The following is a 19,421-nucleotide window of genomic DNA, read 5'->3' as shown; positions in this document are numbered from 1 at the left end:
CCTGTGGTTCTGTGACTCATCGCTGTGCAGATCATGACTCGGCCCTTAATATGAAATCAAATATCTAAAGTTGTGAATATGTTAGCAGCCTTCAAGGTCGACTTCCTAGTAGCTAGCTAGCATTGGTAGCGACCTGTCAATCAGCAGGTAAGCCCCGCCCCCTAAAGCATCCCCTGCTTCCTGGTCTGGTGGACTCTAAATGGACCTGTCAATCAGCAGGTAAGCCCCGCCCCCTAAAGCACCCCCTGCTTTCTGGTCTGGTGGACTCTAAATGGACCATAATGTACTAAATGAACATCATGCTGGATTGAAGAAGACTTGAAACTAGAGATTGAGACATAAACTCATGTTTACAATGTTTACTGAGATAATACATCAAGAGAGAAGTAGGACCATTTTCTCATAGACTTCTATACAACCAGAGAGGAGTCGCCCCCTGGTGGCCAGCAGAGAGAAGTAGGACCATTTTCTCATAGACTTCTATACAACCAGAGAGGAGTCGCCCCCTGGTGGCCAGCAGAGAGAAGTAGGACCATTTTCTCATAGACTTCTATACAACCAGAGAGGAGTCGCCCCCTGGTGGCCAGCAGAGAGAAGTAGGACCATTTTCTCATAGACTTCTATACAACCAGAGAGGAGTCGCCCCCTGGTGGCCAGCAGAGAGAATGGCAGTTTAAGGCACTTCGGGTTGGGCTTCACTTTTAAGAACCGGAGGTCGTCGCCTGTTTCCGGAAGTCAAATGAAAAGAAAGTGGAGATGGAAAACGGCTGTTTAACAGAATGAATCGTAATTTTCCGTTTTCTAGACACAGCAAAGCAAATTATTTGAAATGTTACACAAACATCACATGGAGGTTTTAATGCAACTGTAAAACAGGATCGCATTGGGATTGAAACCCTGCAGGTGTGACTTTAAACATTGTATACCTGCAAAATCCTGTTCAGGTCGGACTTTTTCAAACACATTAGTATGCGAAAAAAAACTCTCACCGAGTCGAGGCACATTTCTTTTCTGCTGATGAGACGCTCCGCCGTTCCCCCGGCGTTCGCTGGTTCGGCTGCAGTCGGTGAAGCCTCCTCCTCCTCTCCTCCTCCCCTTCCTCCCCTTCCTCCTCCTCTCCTACTCCCTTTCCTCCCCCTCTCCTCCCCCTCTCCTCCTCCTCTCCTCCTCCTCCTCCTGCTGAAGCACATTCTGTGTTGAACAATGATTCCAGGTAGAAACAGAGAGGAACTTCTTCTGCTGTGGGAAACCGTCAGCAGCACATTTAGAGAAAAACAACATTTACACCCTAACGTTACCTCTTCTTCTTGCTGGAAACATTTTTTGTAAAGAAAGATGATAAAAATGGGTCTAAACGTTTCTAGGACTCCTCTCCGCCATCCGAGGATGCAACGAGGAGAATCGAGAGGATTGGAAACCTCCAGCGTGGCCTTTTATCTCTCTGCTCCACATTTTTATCTCTTTAGCGTCGTCGCAGCTCGGTTTCCTCTCAGCCCGTTAAGTAGCTGTAATCGGAGGGCGGCGGCAGACAAACATCCCTCGTGCTCCGTGATCGTATCTGCCGATCCTGTGACACCTTAGTTCACCTCCTGTATCATCAGCACAATTACAGAGAGTTTGAGACACTTTATCATGTTGTAAGCAGATAGAATGCCTCGGTCATATTCACACACTGTCTTCATATATTTGTCATTATTAAATATCAACAGAGTATTTATCTATTCATGAACACGTCTTCTCCAATCTCCAGGGCGACCGGACAAGCGAAGGCCGTGAGGTGCGGCTGAAAGCTGCCTTTGTCATTTTAATGTTCACAACCAGCTTATGAATGTTTGCGTGATCGGGGATCATTAACGGTGTGATATTAATCATCTTTAATCTGGTGCACGGTGAAGGTGGACGCGTCACAACAGCAGTTAAGATGTTGACAAACACTGATGAAGACGTATATTTGCCTCTCCGCCTGCGAGTTCATCACAACGCGCTGTAATCACGCCGTTTATCCACTCTTTGTCCTCCTCAGACGGCATAATTGGTGGGTTTTAATAAAAATCTTCACATTTAGTTTGAGGAAAACTGAATCTGCTAATATCGGTTATTAAATATTCGTGACTGTAAGAGTATTTATTTCATCTTTTATTACCTACATTATAAAAGAAATATGTGTACTTTCTACTCACATTTTCATGCATTTGAGGGAATTATCAAATGTTGTTTTCTTACTAATATGACACCGGATTCAGTAGAAATGTCCTTCATAGTGATACTTTGAGTACATTTCAGAGCCGGTACTCTGTCACTTGTACTTGAGTAAAGAAGTAGTACACAAGTATTCTTGTGTACTACTTCTACTTGAGTGTACTTTTGACGCCTCTGGTTATTTATAGCATCGTCCCTGCAGCTGGTGAGCTACTTTACAGATCCTCGTCGCCCCCTAGTGGGATGCGACTGATCTCACACCCTCGTCAATAACAACAAACAGACTGCCTCTGAATCCCCCCCCCCCCGCGGCCGTCGTGCAGCGTTCACAGAAATAGTACTCGGGGAATCAAATATTTATCGTCTCATTTTGTGTGTCCCTCCCTGCAGCAGGACACACACACACACACACACACACACACACACACACACACACACACACACACACACACACACACACACACACACACACACACACACAGAAGAAGAAACCGATACAGTTAACCCACACAAAAGAAAATTTAATACCCTTCGTGAGGGATAAATGGTCCAAACGTCGACATACTAAATAGGGAGGAGGTGGGATGACACAGGTTTTTAATGTAAAAACTTGCCGCCAACACCCCGAATGCGTCGTAGAAAGTCATGTGACATATGACTTACTTACTTACATAGTTAGTACACATACACCAAATGTTTTTTAATATACTTATATATGTCTTTTTTGTTTGTTGTCTTTTTTATCTAGACCAGCCAGATACAGTACCGATTAATATACAGTCACATCTGGAACAATACCTATTTAACACCATACAGTCCGACCGTCAAAGAGAATCCGCGGCGGTTCCCAGGTCCATCCTCGCTACGCTAACATTAGAAATCGGCACGTGTAAAATCTGCTCTTTTTTCTTCTTCTTTTTTATTATTAATATTATTATTGTTGTATAGACTGGTGGTGATACTTGTCCTTGTATCTCGTGTCTTGTGTGCAAAAGTTTTTTTTTTTTGTTGTTGTTGAAAGAAACTTAAACATGATTGACATAACAGGATACCTGGCTGTTCACTTTACAGTTATGATGATGTTTTCTTGTTTTTTTTCCTCTCTCTCTTTGAAACAATTAAACAGTCACATCCAAACACCACACTCCCTCCCTGGGCATGTCACAGAAAAACAAGGAGAAAAACATCCCAAAGAAACACTTCCCCCTCATCAAAGGTGGGAGGCGATGGCGGGACGAGTTCATGGACTACAGTGAGCAGCATCCTCCATTCGTACATTTTTTTTTTTTTTTCAGAATAAGGCACCGCTGCGTAAAGAAAGAACATGGCCGACAAACCTCTCTGGGAGTGTGATGGGGAGGCGGGATGAAAGGGAGACTGTGTTCTTCTCCAGCAACTCGCAGAAAGTTTGCCTGTGTAAATAAATGTGCTTGTGTTCATCACTTGCAGTGTTGCAGGTGTGTTATATGGCATGTTTGTGTTTTTACATGTGTGTGAGCCGTGGGGGTTGTTGTTGTTGTTGTTGTTGCCCCCGGCTACGTCGCTTCCCTCACACCGTGCTCTCCAGCATCCACTCGGTGCTGCTGAACGTAACTCTCCTGCTGGCGAGCGGCGGCGACGCCTCCGTGTTGAGCTGGTTGGTGGACTTGTGCCACCTCGTCCTCGCCCTGCGCGGGTAACTGTGACTCTGAAAAATGGAGTAATCCCCTCCGTCGAAGGAGAATCTGTGCCTAGTTCGTGCCAGCTCGTTGGGCAGCACTCCCATGTTGGCCAGGGCGCCTCTCTTGTCCTTGAGCCGCGGGGCCTCCTTGGTGCCGGCGTTGGGGCCGATGAGACACAGCGACATGGTGGAGCCCGTCAGGCTGCTGTCCGTCTGCGTGTCCGTCTGCGTGTCCTCGGACGGGGGGCCGGAGCGCTGCAGGTCCAGGCTGGTCCTCCTCTTCATCTTGTCCAGCGGAGGCAGCTCCACCTCCAGGACGGTGGCGGCGGCGGCCACCGGATCCTCCTTCTTCTCGTGGTCCACCCGCAGCACCAGCGCCATGCACTCCTTGGGCGCGTCCCGCTGGCCCTCGTCGGACGGCTGCTTGGAGGCGGAGCGCTGCAGCCGCTGCTGGCTGCCGTTGGTCTGCGAGTGCATGCTGGAGATGACCTTGTTCTTGGCGTCCTCCGGGCCGCTGTAGGCCTTGTAACGGATCATCAGGATGATAATGAACACCAGCACCGAGGCCACGATGATGCCGCCGATGATGATGATCATGGTTCCTCCCAGGAACTGGCTGTGCATGAAGCGGCACTGGCTGACCTCGCTGGCCGTGTGGAACTGCACGCAGCCGACCACGCGCGTGGCCGTCAACGACGTGATGCCGTCGTCGTAGACCGCCAGCACGCAGAGGTCATACTCCCGCCCCGCCGCCAGATCGTTGATTAAGAAGTTCTTGTTGGCAGATGGGATCATTCTGCAGGGAAGAGAAACAAGACGTAGAGGTTTTTAATCATCGGAATCACCACGCCCACGTTTACACATTTGCATGAGGTGCATTAAATCACACAAAAAGGTGAGACCGACAACGGCACCCTAAATATCCCTCATTCTGCCAGACAAACATAAAAACACTTCATTAGAGCTGACTTATGGGAGGAATGCCGTTAAAACAGCGACGAGAAGAAGTTGGACTGGTGCAGGAAAACGACAGCAGAGGGTAAACAAGGTGATGAACACGGAGCCGGAGACCAAGCCCCAAACAGCTGCAGGTTGCAGGACGAGTGATGCATGATGGGAAGGCAGGTTTTTTGATGTGAGAATACCCGAGGTCACGTTGTGTCGGGCGACGCGAGATTACACGACTGTGACTGCGAGGGGGGGGGCGTTGTCTCCGGGTCAGCGATGGAATATAATTAGAAGCGTGTTCCCGTTTCCCTGAAGGGACTGTGATGGTTATCATTTGTAGGTAATAATGTAGCTCCTAAAGACAAAACAACACTCAGCTCCGTGCCTAAACGGGATGAGAAAATTATACAGGAGAGTGACTCATTATATCTGATGTAAAAAATAACAAGTCAACGACTATTATTAACTCGCTCCATGAATATATAAATCCCAGAGTGCTTCGGTTCGTGCGTCGCACATCAAACTCATTCTGAAGTTTCAGAAGGTTCGGAAATGTTTATATTAATTATTTAAAACGAGTGGAATTATGCCATTTTTTAAATATGTGCATTTTTATGTTACACATTGTAACTTTACTCTGTTTGCTGCGTTGGTGGAAAGTTACTCAACTACTGTGCTGAAGTACTTTCTATATACTTTATACTTATACTTATATACTCCTCCTCCACCAAGTTTCAGAGGGAAATATTGTACTTTTTACCACAGTAAATATACACAAAACACATCGACTACAACATTTGAGTTAATATGTACTTTTACTTTTGATACTTTCTTTACCTTTTGTTGCTTAATACTCTGGTGGAAAGTAACTAAGTACATTTACTCAAGTAATGTATAAAGGGACAACTTTAAGGTACTTTATTATTATTTTATTTTAATATTTATGAAGCTGTGGTAACTGGTTACTTTTCAGATTAATATTCTACCTTAAATATTTTTATATATATTTCATGTAGAATAATAATCTGTTAAGTAATAAATGTAAAAAAAAAAAATATATATATATATATATCCATCCATCCATCCATCCATTGTCTACGGCTTATCCTGTATTCAGGGTCACGGGGGGGGCTGGAGCCGATCCCAGCTGTCATTGGGCGAAGGCAGGGATATATATATATATATATATATATATTTTTATATATATTTTATGTAGAATATGAATCTGCAAAGTAACATGTGAACATTCTCTATCTATAAATATCCATAAATATAAATGGAACAGTGTGCTGCTGCTTCTTTACCTCCAGTGAGTAAATCCTGTAAATGCTTCCTGCAGCCGTCCTTACACAACCACCTCTAATCACACTCTGTGTTTCAACCAATTAATGCTAACGATACAAAGCGTTACATGCAGTGAAGTCGTAGAGCATCATGTTGTTCTTTATTTTACTGTTACGTTTTAATGATCCGATGCTGGACTCCACCATCTCTCAGCGGAACAATCCTTTAATGTATCTGTACATATCTTAAGTGTACATTTTATTATTATTAATTCAAGGCATTTTAAATGATCAGACTAGACCATCGGTTCTGCTTATTTTTCCACATATCTAATCAGTTTGCATCTTTGGGAGTCTGTCAATCTGCCCTAATGAACCGTGGTGTCATTCAGCAGATGGTACCGCCAGATGTCCCCCCCCCCCACCAGGGCTTACCTGTACACCAGCGTGTCGTCCGCTGTGCTGTTGTACTGGATCTGGTACATCCGGATGCCGGGGATGTGGCGCTCGGAGGGCCAGCGGATCACGGTGGAGGACGAGGTCAGCTCGGTGACCATCACCCGGTCCAGCTTGTGGATCTTGGTGTCGTTGCCAGATTTGGAGGAGGTGGTGATGTCCGAGAGGCCCGGGTCCTCGCGCATGTGGCCCGTGTTGTTGACAAACAAGGGCAAGGGGATCATGTTGACCTCCACGGCGGCGGTGGCGATGCCCGCGGCGTTGGACGCCACGCAGTTGAACGCCCCGCTGTCCTTCAGCGTGGTGATGAGGATATCCAGCGTGCCGTTATCGTACAGGATGGTGCGGGAGTTGTTGTGCACCAGCTTGCCGTCCGGCGAGCGCCAGTGGATCTTCGGGTCCGGGTCGCCCACCGCTTTGCATTTCAGGGTCACGCCCTGCCCCTCCATCACGTACGGCTTCGTGGTGAGGTGTTTGGTGATCAGCGGCGGCTCGCAGATGAACTCCTCCTCCTGGATGGACCAGAAGTACTTGTCCATGAGGTGCTCCGGCGAGGCGCAGGTCTCCAGGTCGTCCTCCCTGGTGAGCCGGCGGAGCCACAGCAGCTCGCAGTTACAGTGGAGCGGGTTGCCGCCGAAGCTCACCGCCAGCGTGGCGGAGGAGGAGCCCTTGGCGTCGGAGAGGACCTGGGCGTGCTGGAACAGGCTGTCCGGCGGCAGCTTCTGCAGCCGGTTGGAGGTCATGTCCAGACGCACCAGCTTGGTGAGCAGCGTGAAGGTCCCGGCCCCGATGTGGTCGATCAGGTTGTGGTCCAGCGTCAGCGTGTTGATGTTGGTCATCCGGGCGATGGCTTCCCAGGGGAGGCCACGCAGGTTGTTGTTGGACAGATCCAAGTCCTCGATGGTGGACACGAACACGTCGAAGGCAGTGGGCGCCACCTGGTGGATCTGGTTGTTCCCGAGGATGAGGTGGCGCAGGTTAAGGAGGCCCTTAAAGTGGTCCGTCTTTATGACGCTGAGGCGGTTCCCGTCCATGTGCAGCGCCCGCAGGGACCGCAGGCCCTCGAAGGAGAGGGGCACGATCTGGCTGATGGTGTTCCGGGACAAGGTGAGGTGGACCAGGCTGGTCATGTTGAAGAAGTCCTTCTTGCGGATGACGGTGATGAAGTTGTCGGTGAGCCGCAGCTCCACGGTCCTGCGGTCGATGGTGGGGGGCACGAACAGCAGGCCGGTCTTGGGGCAGAGCAGAGTCAGCGTGGGGGAGAGGTGCTGGCAGATGCAGCGGCCGGGGCAGCTGGACGCCGCCACCGCCAGGACGGCACACAGCAGCACGCACACGGCCAGCCGGTCCATCGCAGATCGCTTTCCAGGTCCTGCATGTGTGTGGGACACAAGAAGACGGGGACAGACGCTGAGTCACAACATCTATGAATGAATAAATAGCAGCACAGAGAGTCGGACCAAGATTGCAAGGCATCAATGACAGAATGAAATGGAGCTTTTCTGAAATAATGGCAGCTGGGATGGAAGATGAAAGACGCTTAATGGAAGTCACACAATGGTGGTTCTTTTGGACCAGGCTGTATTTCCACCATATAAAAAGGCGTGTGTGTGTGTGTGTGTGTGTGTGTGTGTGTGTGTGTGTGTGTGTGTGTGTGTGTGTGTGTGTGTGTGTTTTCTCGCTCCACATCAGGATGAAGATGTCAAGTGGCGCTGAAGGAATATCGTGACCTTTTCCTGCTCTTTCCTCGCCGTTGCTTCGGAGACCAACAGCGAAGTCAGACAGAAACCTGTCATGTAAATCACGACGAACCAAAAGCAAAAAGGTGAAGATGCGGCTTGCGTTCGAGGCATCGGGAATTAATTCTGGTTTAGAGGTATTGATTTCAGTCTCGGAGCGAGAGAACACGCCTCTGGTGACGGCGGGTAAAAAAGCGGTGATGTGTTGATGCCGCCATGTTTCCCCTCTTTAGCATCCATCCCGATAACGCTCTGAGCTTCACAGCTGATGAGCCTGCTTTCATCTTTTTCTCAGTTTAGAGGATTCAATTTGGGCTGCGACGGCCATGACACCACCTCGACTATTCCACTCAGGAGACGCTGGACAGTTTTTTTTTATGATTCACCCAATTTAGTCGTGACTGGTTTTAGAGACTCTTTAATTACGAGGTGGCGGTGCCGTCGTCCTTCACGCCTCTGATTTTGTCCTCCATTCTGCCCTAAAGCAAAAAAAAAAAAAGTTTAATGCTCACAGTAGCAGTAACCCCAAAATTAAATGTATCTAAATGCCGGCGGTGACATTCATGAAGTAGTTTAAATGCCACCTGGCGAGCCGAGCTCTCTTCCTCCATCTTCACAATCTTTGCACAAAGACGTGAAGGAAAAAAACTTGAGTGAGAAGTCGTGTTTTATGAAACATTCTCACACGTTTTCATTTTTTAGAGTTGCACAGACACTCCTTCACACTCCCGTTGTCTGTCTGGCGGCTGTCTGACAGACAACGGGGCGCCTCGTTAACTATGAAATAACGCCGTCCAATCAGAGCTCTCATTAAAATCCGGGTCTGTGTGAAGTCCTTTTTTTCTGCAGGAAGTAGGACAGCTTGAAGCACGAGTTAAAAACAGCGGGGATGGATTCTCAAAGCGTGTTGTTGAAACCTCCTCGACGCTGGCTGCTGCATCACGTCTGCGTTGGGCTGTGTGTGTTTTGGGGAGACCATTAGCAGACACCGGACCAGAAACCTTTTGCTGGGCTTCGTGTTCACACTTCCCTCTCTCCCCCCGTTGTCACCTCGTCTTTGAAATACGACCACATGTACCGTTTGAAATGGGGAAAAAAAGAATTCTCCGGAGCAATTTATTCAACAAGGAAGAAGATAAAAATACAACATGCATGTGTAGAAAGCCTGCGTGTGAATATTCCAAACCCTCCTGAGAGATGATTTATTTAGCGATGCTCCTTTACTGCTGGCAGCACAGCGCGCCTGCCTCGTCCAAATTAAAGCCCCTAATTTCCGTTTCTTCTTTACAACTAATGCTGGGGAAGCTAAAACAAGTAGGCTGCGCCCGTGTGGATCACACTTCCTCTCAAAGAGACAGAAAGAGTCCAATAATGTTGCCCGAGTGTGTGTGATTTCAACACGACGGTGATCTCCGTTGTTCTCAGATGGCGACTTAAGCCACGCAGCTCGCCGTTTCTCACAGGACCATCTGTGCCGGAGCTTCCCGTCCACGCCGGCGAGGAGGATACTCTCTTGATCTTTCAGCATCTCAGGCTGGAAGGTGGAGGGAGGGAGGAGAGAGGGGCTTTGTTGCCACGGCAACTCTGGTGGTAGAATATAGGTCTTTGAATTGTATTAACTGGAGAGTTTTTGAAGTGGGTTATTATGAGGTAGCAGTCATAGTAATAGTCATAACCTTAAGAAAATCATGAGTTATTTTATTTTCATTTTAGCTCAAAAAGAGCCATCTGGCCATATATATAGGAAGGTATATATAATTATTATTTTTTATTATTATTTCTTTTTATTTTCAAATGAAAAATAAATGTTTAAATGTAGTGCTGTATAATGTACTCCAAGTTTAGTTTTAATAAAAATAATAATAAAAAAGGAGTGTCTGACAGCAATGAAAATATTCTTCTGTCTGTCTCTGTGGGTGTATGGACGATATTAAAATATATCATAAAAGGGGGCGCCATCTGTTGGTCTGACAGAACTTTATAGAGTTCACTTTAATGACTCTAATGATCACTATTAATTAGTAGAAATAAATAAATCAGTCTCATTTTCATCTCTTGAATTAGGGATCTTTACTCAGAAAAGTAAACTGTGTCCCGGTGTCGGGTCGGGTCGCCGGAGGAATTAAAAGCTTCTGCCAACATGGAAATGTTGGCGGGCGTCGAAGTTTAACAAAAGGAGACTCTTGTGTTGGAAGTAAACTACTAGAAAACACAAAAGTGAAGAATCTAACGGCGAATAAACTAGCTAATAAGAAGAAGGAGTAAAGTTCTGGAACAACTTAACTTCAAAATAAATTAAATCAAATGAAGGAGCAGCGGGACGAAAGAAGAGAAAGAGACACGACCCGGGTTGTTGGAAAACTCCTTTCCTTGGATGCTCAGAGACCGGACTTTGACTAAGCTACGTCACGATGACACGCCCACTGATGATTGGCAGCTGCTGTCAAGGTGGACAAACTACAATAATGGACTACAACATCGTCCACTTCCCCCCATGTTGTTGGTTCTATAAGCAGCTGACCGGCTTCAGGTCCAGCAGCTCAGTATGTTTCCAACATTTGTAACATGATTGAAATAAATAAACATACTATTAATCACTATTAACATACTATTATTTATCACTGTCCACACATTTATCAACACGTGTTTACTTCCAGGTCACTTCTTCAGGTAGGAACCTTCCTTCCTTCCCTGCTGAAAAAGAGAGTTCATCCAATCCCAACACGGTCGTCCCAGAGAGGAGAACGGCCTCTTCTCAACTCAACTCTCCTGAATATTGTCCATTTAAATCTTTCAATGAAATTCGTCCTGATAGTTGAGAAATCAAACAAACTGTCGCCCTACTCTTTCCTGTCTGTCCCTCCAAACTTGGGCCAGCAGGTGAGACGGCGGCGACAGATGAGCACCTCCCACGACTACCTCTTTAAGACGCCGAGCTTCGGCCTCGGTCTCAACGGCTGCTGAGACGGTAAGAAGGGACGTGAACAGATGTGTGAACGGCTGAGTAGATTAGAAGAAAAGGGCAGCTCCGCCTCACAGTTCTATTTCCCTTTTATTGCTTAATATCAGCCGGCGGCCACCAACTCGTTACCGTGGGTTTATGTCCCGGTCACGCAGGAGGACGACCTGGTTTACTTGGACACATCCATTTTTAATCAACATGAGCTTTTATTCACATTCTTACATATTCAGGAACTGAATAAACTGAAGATAAAGGTTTGTGTGTGTTTTTCTCGCCCTCTTAGACCCACATGGAGCCGTTCAGGTTTTGGGGAGGACTGAGGGTCTTTAGGGGAGATAAAAGTAGAGTAGCATCTGAAAGCTGGAAACTGAAGATTAATTTGAGATCTCAGCTCAGCAGCGTGTGTCAAGTTGTTCTACTCATGAATAAATTAATTCAATAATTGAATTTAATAAATTGTTAATTGTCAAAGGGCTTCCAACATTATGATGACCAACACCAACCTAATTTTCTATCATCTCTCTTAAATTGTTGCAGCAATCTTTTGACTGCTGAATTCAACCATTATTGACTTGAGAATTAATACAAATGATAAAAAACAAGACACCAAAACCCTGAGGAACGCCACAGAAGAAGTCCGGCTATATGACCTTTTACGTTTGGAGATTCCTGCAGGACTGGGATGTGGAAACTGTTCACAAACGTCCATCCAGTGAAGACATTCGTCCTCTGAACGTCTCTAGTTTGTGGTTTGACGTTCCAGGAGGCTGTGATTTTTCTAGAGGTCACTACATCTCATTTTGTACATATAAAAAAAATCTTCTCACGACAATGAAATGGTTACTATGGCGACTAGCAGCATCACACATGAATGGAACTGGACCCAGCAGAGTCTCAGGTTTACAGTCAATTCCAAGACTGTTGGGACGCCGGTATGCGGAAACAATAAAACATGTTCTTACAGACGTCCACTTTCTGCTGAAGAGGTCAGAGGTCAGTGTATCCCTTTGGAAATCGCCCTGCCAGCTTCACCCCCCAGCGTTGACAGTCTGCTGCAGACTCTTAAAGCCATCATGTTGGCCAGAGCTTTAAATAGATATTATTTTATGATGCTCTCGACCCGGCAGGCTTCTCAAATGCATAGTCAAGGTACCTGACACTAAAAATAGGTCTCCTATTTATTATTAAATATTATTATTAACAATTCTCCTTCAAAATCAGAAGGGAGAGGCATGTAGAAATCAGAGATCTGTGAAATATCTGCATCCTCATAGAGCTTCAGAAAGTTAAAGAGAACTTTACTTGTAAACTCTAATTAAAGTTGAGCATTCTAATGATAATTCAAATTCAAATGTGAAGATTTGCTCCCTCAAGAGAGAACTGGACATTCGACACCACAAGTCTTCCAAATGTGAATCAATCCCACTGAAATCCATCAAGCTTCCTTTGATATCTGTTGCCGTTGGCAACTACTTCAAGTCTGAATGGTTAAAGATAAAAAAAAAATGTGCAGACCTTCAGAAGAGATCTGCAGCAAAACATATGAAATCTGGATCACATTTGAGCCGGTGATTAAAAATAATAATTTTTTAATAATATCCATGTTTTTAAACAAGCATGATTAAAATGTAACATTTAAATGCTGAAGGGTTGAGTGAGATAAAAAAAGCTGATGGGAGTGACCCGCCCTTCAGAGCTCTGAGCGCTCCTACTTTCTGCCACGGAGTGTATAGAAGAAGAGGACGTTGTCATGGCGACGCCATCCTTTGCCTTGAGGACTACGGTTTTAAAGCCTCAACTTCGGCATGTTGTACAGATGTTGTCCAGAATGTAAAACCCTTCTCTTTGGACGACAAAAACAACTAACAATTGATTTGTAAATCATTTAAATAATCACGACTTCCGTCTCTAACGGCAACACCGTGCTGCTCTGGATGTTCTTACTTTTAGAAACGGATGGTTTCCGATATAATTAGGAGCTCAATTAAAAGGATGACTAAGAGTACGAGGTTTGTATGTACAGGAGAACTGAAAGTGAGAGCTGAGATCTGCCACCTCCACCCTGCTGCTGCTTGCTCCACATGTTTAAACACTCCACCTTCCACACCTTCCACACCTGCTTCACCTGCTCACTCACACCTCCATGCTGGAGCTGCAACGCACCACTGTGGGAGATGTTAATGAGGGCACCACTTCACCAGAACATTCTAACAATAGCCACAACCAAGTAGAAGGCTTTTCATAGCGTCCCTTAAATAATGATCTCCTCAGAGAATTATGTATGCACAGGAATTTACAATTAGCCGCCTACTTCCCAGCATTAAAATCATAATTCATATGAGATTACAGTATGTTATTGTTTTAGTATAAATGTAGAATATTACCTAACTCCACTGTGACGGGAAAATATCTGTTAAGTTAGATCAAACAAACTATTTGTAGACAATGTCTCAAATTATTCATCAAGTGAGTCAAAATGCCAAAAATGGACAACTTTCAGCTCCACGAATCAGAAATTTGACTGTTAATGTGTCAATTAAAGGGATACTTCACTCATGTTGCATCATCGGAGGCTCTTTGGTTAGAGGGGGTGAGACTACAACACTAGTTCCTCATGTCTTCAACCCGCCTGTAGGGGGCAGCACCCACTGAGACTACAGACCTGTTACAGACCAGTGGTGGGGACAGCTCAGTGGGCGTGGCCTGCGGAGCTGTGCATTGTGGGAGTTGTTGTTGTACATGTTTCCACCGGTGAAGTCCTTTAAGTTCTATAAATGTATGATGGGCAGTTCCATTATTTTATGATTTATTTTTTAAGACCAAACAACTATTGATTAATAGAAAGAATAAAATAATTGTTTAGTGGCAGTCCTGGATTAAATGATTAAATAATAATAATAATAATGTGTTTATTTGTAAAGCACATTTCAGACAAAGTACAAAGTAATTTACAATAAAAGAAAGTATAAAACATGTATAGATAGGGATAGATATGTCATAAACCCTGTAAAATAAAACTCTAAAATCAGATGAACTTGAACACGGTTTGGAATGTGACATTGAACAGTGATGGAGAACGATGCTCTTCCCTCAGACAAACATGCGGCCGAGCCGCTGCGTCGTCAGGATGTTTCTGGACACAACTTTGACCTGCAAACGCCAATTAGGCGGCGAGCCGGCACTCTGCTCGCTGCCCTCATGTGACTCTTGTCAGGATGCCGGCATAATTATTGACAGGCCGAGTTCACCGGAGTCAGCTCCACGACGGACGCCGGCACCAAGACGCCACAGCCGGGGGGGGGGGGGGGGGGGGGTTTGTGGTCGCATCTCATCGGAGGGGCGTCGCCGTAAACGTGGAGGAGGGATTTGCATATTATAATTAGGTATGAGTCTTCTCAGTGACGTCCTGTTTAAAACTTTCCATGAGGAAGAATTGAAACGCACAAGCTGTTAGATTTTGTCTAAAGTAAATGACTTTGTGTCCTCTTGAATAAAACCTGAACACATGGGAGGGATTGGAGGACATGCCTGTGATTAACTTCACCTCATATTTATTTTGAGAACTGGCATAAAGCCTCAGAGAAGGAAATATCAGATATCTGAGCAAATCCATTGCAGTTAATCTGCCAATTATTCAAATGACTCAATGGTTCGGTCTGTGGAAACACCAGAAAACAGTGAAGACTGCCCATTAGAAGCTCAGAGCCTCAAGTTGTAATATTTGTATCATTTCTTTCCCCTGAACTACCATCCAATACCCCCAAAAAATGCAATTTACTATGACAGAAGACAGAAAAACAGAAAATCTATGATATATTTGAGAAGTTGATGCGTTTCATTCAAAGGATTGATGACCACCGAACGCCAGACAAGCTTCCCGAATAATAAGCATAGAATCAATAATGCAACACTCCTGAAATAAGTCAGACAGCTCAAATAATCAACTTGATGTCGACACACATCAAGTTAACGATCGCTTCCTGCTTTTTAAAGTCTCACACACACTTTGTTTCTGCAGAATCCAGATTCACATCCACCGAATAATAATCTCACCAATCTCAAGCATCACATAAGATGCACAATACAATTACTAGATTATTAGTCTAATGATAATTCCAGTCCATTCTCTTGTTGCACAAACGAACCAAAAATACAAAACTTAACCTCCGACTGAAGTCCATCTGTTCGCCGTCACAGTTAATAGAAGAGACGCTGCCCTCTGGTTTGAGACTCACACTCGGGGAGAGGAGGCGGGCCTTCATATCAGAGCTGGAAGAATTATTACGATATTTAAAAAATATATTTTAAATAAAAGCAGCAGCGACACAATTCAATGTCAGTGTTACATTATCATATACAGCATTATACGATTATCATTATTGATACAGTAAAATATGAGATTGTGTCATTTATTGTATAAACCTGCAGCTGTCAAATTAATGTAAATAGAAGTAAAAAAGTACAATATTTTCCCTTGAAATTGAGTAGAAGTACGCAGCAGCGCTTAATAAAACTACAATAAGGAAGTACTTGTGTAGATACACTTCCCAACACTGAATGATATGAAACACCTGCTAATAACATATATTTTCTTTACTCCAAAACACTGAATGCAAAAGATTTTTGATTCTTTTGAGTAGTTTTTTAGCCACAAAGAAGTAAAAGGCTTTTCATAGTGTCCCTTAATTAATGGGCATTTTTCATCCTGTTTTGACTTTTTTTTAGACCAAATTATTCTTCAAGTGAGTCAAAATGCCAAAAATGGACAACTTTCAGCTCCACAAATAGAAAAGTGACTGTTGAATGAGTCAATTAAGGGTGTAGAAATGTACGCTGGGCAGTTCCATTATGAATTTTAGAGCTCCAACAAAGATGTGGACTCAATAAAAAGCAGAGCGGCTGTTTTGCTGAAGAACAGTCAACACGTTTGTTGAAAACAAGCCGAACAAAGCAAAGACCCAAACAAACAAACATGCCACGTCGAAGCGAGAGCAGCTAGCAGACAAACACGCCGGCCGGCAGAGTTTCTGAACCACATCCAACCTTGTGGGATTTCTATTTGTGGGCTTCGTTATTTCCCTCCACGTCCGGTGACAGGAATGTGTGATTTACAAACATTGCAGCAGCATGCTTGTCTCCGTCTATATGCGGCCGTTCCCATGTGGGGACACTTTGTCCACGGCTTGGTTTTTATTCATCCCCGTGCCGTTGTTCCTGAGCGCCGCCTCGCTCCTTGCAGACGAGGCTGAGTAGTCGCTCTGAATCGCTGCCTTGTGGCGCCACTCTGTGCTACAGTGAATGCTAAAGGAATCCACGCTTGGTTTCAAATCCCCCTCCCAAGGCTCCCGCGCTGCATTGATCCCGCTCCATATGTGCCCCGGCGAGGCATTATCCATGCCTGTTAGGCGCTCCACAGCCACGAGGAGACTCCACCGCCGACTTACAACAACACAGGAAATGTTCCAATGGCTGAACTTCAAAAACGGCATTCACAACGAGACGGCGATACTCGGAGCATTGGTTAATGTAGCGGCTTCACGTCACTGACCAGCTGGTTCTACAGAACAAGAACCACTCTAAACAATGACGACGGTCTCAGGATCACAAATAAATAAAGGCAAATGTTAGTACAGGCCAACCTTACAGGATCTGGATCCATCTGGATTCTGTTGTGAAGCTGCTAACAAAGTTAGCTTCTATAATTCAAGGTCAACTTTACAGCCAAGTGTTAAAGTCATCTTAGTAGCTAACTAGCATTGGTAGCATGGTAGCGACCTGTCAATCAGCAGGTAAGCCCCGCCCCCTAAAGCATCCCCTACTTTCTGGTCTGGTGGACTCTAAATGGACCATAATGTACTAAATGAACATCATGCTGGATTGAAGAAGACTTGAAACTAGAGATTGAGACCAGAAACTCATGTTTACAATGTTTACTGAGATAATACATCAAGAGAGAAGTAGGACCATTTTCTCATAGACTTCTATACAACCAGAGAGGAGTCGCCCCCTGGTGGCCAGCAGAGAGAAGTAGGACCATTTTCTCATAGACTTCTATACAACCAGAGAGGAGTCGCCCCCTGGTGGCCAGCAGAGAGAAGTAGGACCATTTTCTCATAGACTTCTATACAACCAGAGAGGAGTCGCCCTCTGGTGGCCAGCCGAGAGAAGTAGGACCATTTTCTCATAGACTTCTATACAACCAGAGAGGAGTCGCCCCCTGGTGGCCAGCAGAGAGAAGTAGGACCATTTTCTCATAGACTTCTATACAACCAGAGAGGAGTCGCCCCCTGGTGGCCAGCAGAGAGAAGTAGGACCTTTTTCTCATAGACTTCTATACAACCAGAGAGGAGTCGCCCCCTGGTGGCCAGCAGAGAGAATGCAGCTTTAAGGCACTTCATGTTTTGGCTTCACTTTTCAGAACCGGAGGTTGCTGCCTGATGCAGACTTAAAGAACTCAACAACTTGAATGTATTGCTATATAATATTGCTGCCCCCGTCAGGATACCTTGGATTCTTCATCTAGCGCCATCATCACCATCAGAGATCGTCACTTTGGTTTCTATAGTTTGGCATCTGCAAAGTCCTCCCAGCCTCAGCTGCGTGCTAATGTGCTGAACTAAGATGGTGAATATGGTAAACATGACACCAGATAAATAACAGCATCTCATCCTGAGCATATATTAGCATGCTGATGTTAGCACTTAGCTGATAGCAGCGAGACGTCAGTGGCTAAGTGCAGCCGAGCTGAAAGCTTTGCCGTGGACTGTAATCTCGTTAAGAACGGAGCATTGTGTTGCCTTCCAACCCGACTCCTCGTTGATGAATGCATTCATCATTTTGTTTTCTAAAGTCAAATACAAACTAAATACCCAGCATGCACCTTCACTCCTTCATGACTTTGATATCATTTAATTAACACAAAAAAACGATTGAGATTTATTACCGAGGACATCCACATGAATAAATCCACAGTAAGGACTGGATGCTGTAATGATATAATGAAAAACTCTCACACGGCTCTAATTGATATAGAAGACAGCGGCCCAAACTCACTCAAGGCTGTGATGCTGGTGTGTTACACCGAGGCAGCCTGTGATTGGCTCAGAGCACAAACATCCATTTCACACACTTCATAGGAGAGCAAGGTTTGTCAAACATACAGTACACTGTATTCATATATTCATACCTACATATATATTCACTTCTGCGCATCACTAATCCCGTCTTTGCTCGTGTACAGCACCTTCCAACACAAGCAGCACACGTTCACCGTGGGGGTTTATCTGCATTGGCTTCGTACCAAGAGAATGAATTAAACACCAAACCAGCTTCTTCCTTTAACATAATTTAATCACAAGAAGCCTCATTACGTCTGCGTGTTTGTTTACTGCGACTCCAACAAGAAAGGAATGAAAACATTTGTACTTACGCACCGGTTTGTATAATGTGTTATTTTCCTGTTTCGTATCTTTATGTTTGGACGTCAGGTTTTGAAGTCGAACAGTGAACAGAAGTGGTAATAATAATAATAATAATAGTTATTTATAATGCACTTTTCATTTACAAATGACTGAGTGCTACAGAGTAAAAGCAGGAGCATCAAAACACAACAAGCATAAAAACAGTTTTTTCACATTTTCTTAATCCTTTAAAGGATAATTCAGCTTTCATTCTACCGTTCCCATTAAGGTGGATCTATCCACCTCCGCTGTAGAGATTCGGGTTACAAGGCGTCTCGTATGTATCGGGGAACGTCAGACTGAAATACTGCTGAGGGATCTACATGTAGGGGTCGTGAGGCTGATTGACCTCTGGTCTACGGTCTACGAAGGATGTCTGAAAAGCTAAAGGTCGTCCCTAAGGTCAACGTACCACAGTCTCTGCTCTTCTATGCTCACTGAGGAGGAAACTCTTTGTTGAGGCCAGAGCTTTAAAATAGATGTCTGAGATTACAGAGTTTATTTAAATAAACTCCCCAAAAGTCAACGGGACCAGAAATAGCAATGTTGTGTAAAAGTGAGAGGAAGCTAACAAAGTGTGTCTGTATCATTTTACTGTAACCGGTGAGTGTTTCTCCCATCGTCCCCGACAACCAACACATAAAAAGAAAATGATTACACATTCTCCTGGACCCACTATCATCTGGAATGGTCGCTGAGAGGAAAAAAGTCACA

The 19,421-nt window shown here is 45.0% G+C and overlaps 1 protein-coding gene across 2 annotated transcripts in view; it reads right to left on the bottom strand.

The window, feature by feature from the left end:
* Window positions 1-2,699: 2,699 nt before the first annotated feature.
* Window positions 2,700-19,421, bottom strand: part of lrfn1 (leucine rich repeat and fibronectin type III domain containing 1) — a 105,932-nt gene continuing 89,210 nt past the window's right edge. For both annotated transcript variants that reach the window (XM_084019639.1, XM_084019638.1), the window contains exons 4-5: window positions 6,526-7,918; window positions 2,700-4,655 (exon numbers count right to left, since the gene is read on the bottom strand). In XM_084019639.1, the coding sequence (XP_083875765.1) occupies window positions 3,749-4,655; window positions 6,526-7,918 (2,300 nt within the window). In that variant the 3' untranslated portion in view covers window positions 2,700-3,748. The remainder of the gene's footprint in view (window positions 4,656-6,525; window positions 7,919-19,421) is intronic.

The sequence above is a fragment of the Eutrigla gurnardus genome, assembly GCF_963514095.1.
Source record: "Eutrigla gurnardus genome assembly, chromosome: 10".
Lineage (NCBI taxonomy): Eukaryota > Metazoa > Chordata > Actinopteri > Perciformes > Triglidae > Eutrigla > Eutrigla gurnardus.
Note: the sequence above shows the minus strand (reverse complement) of the source record. Positions and strands in the feature narration are given on the sequence as shown.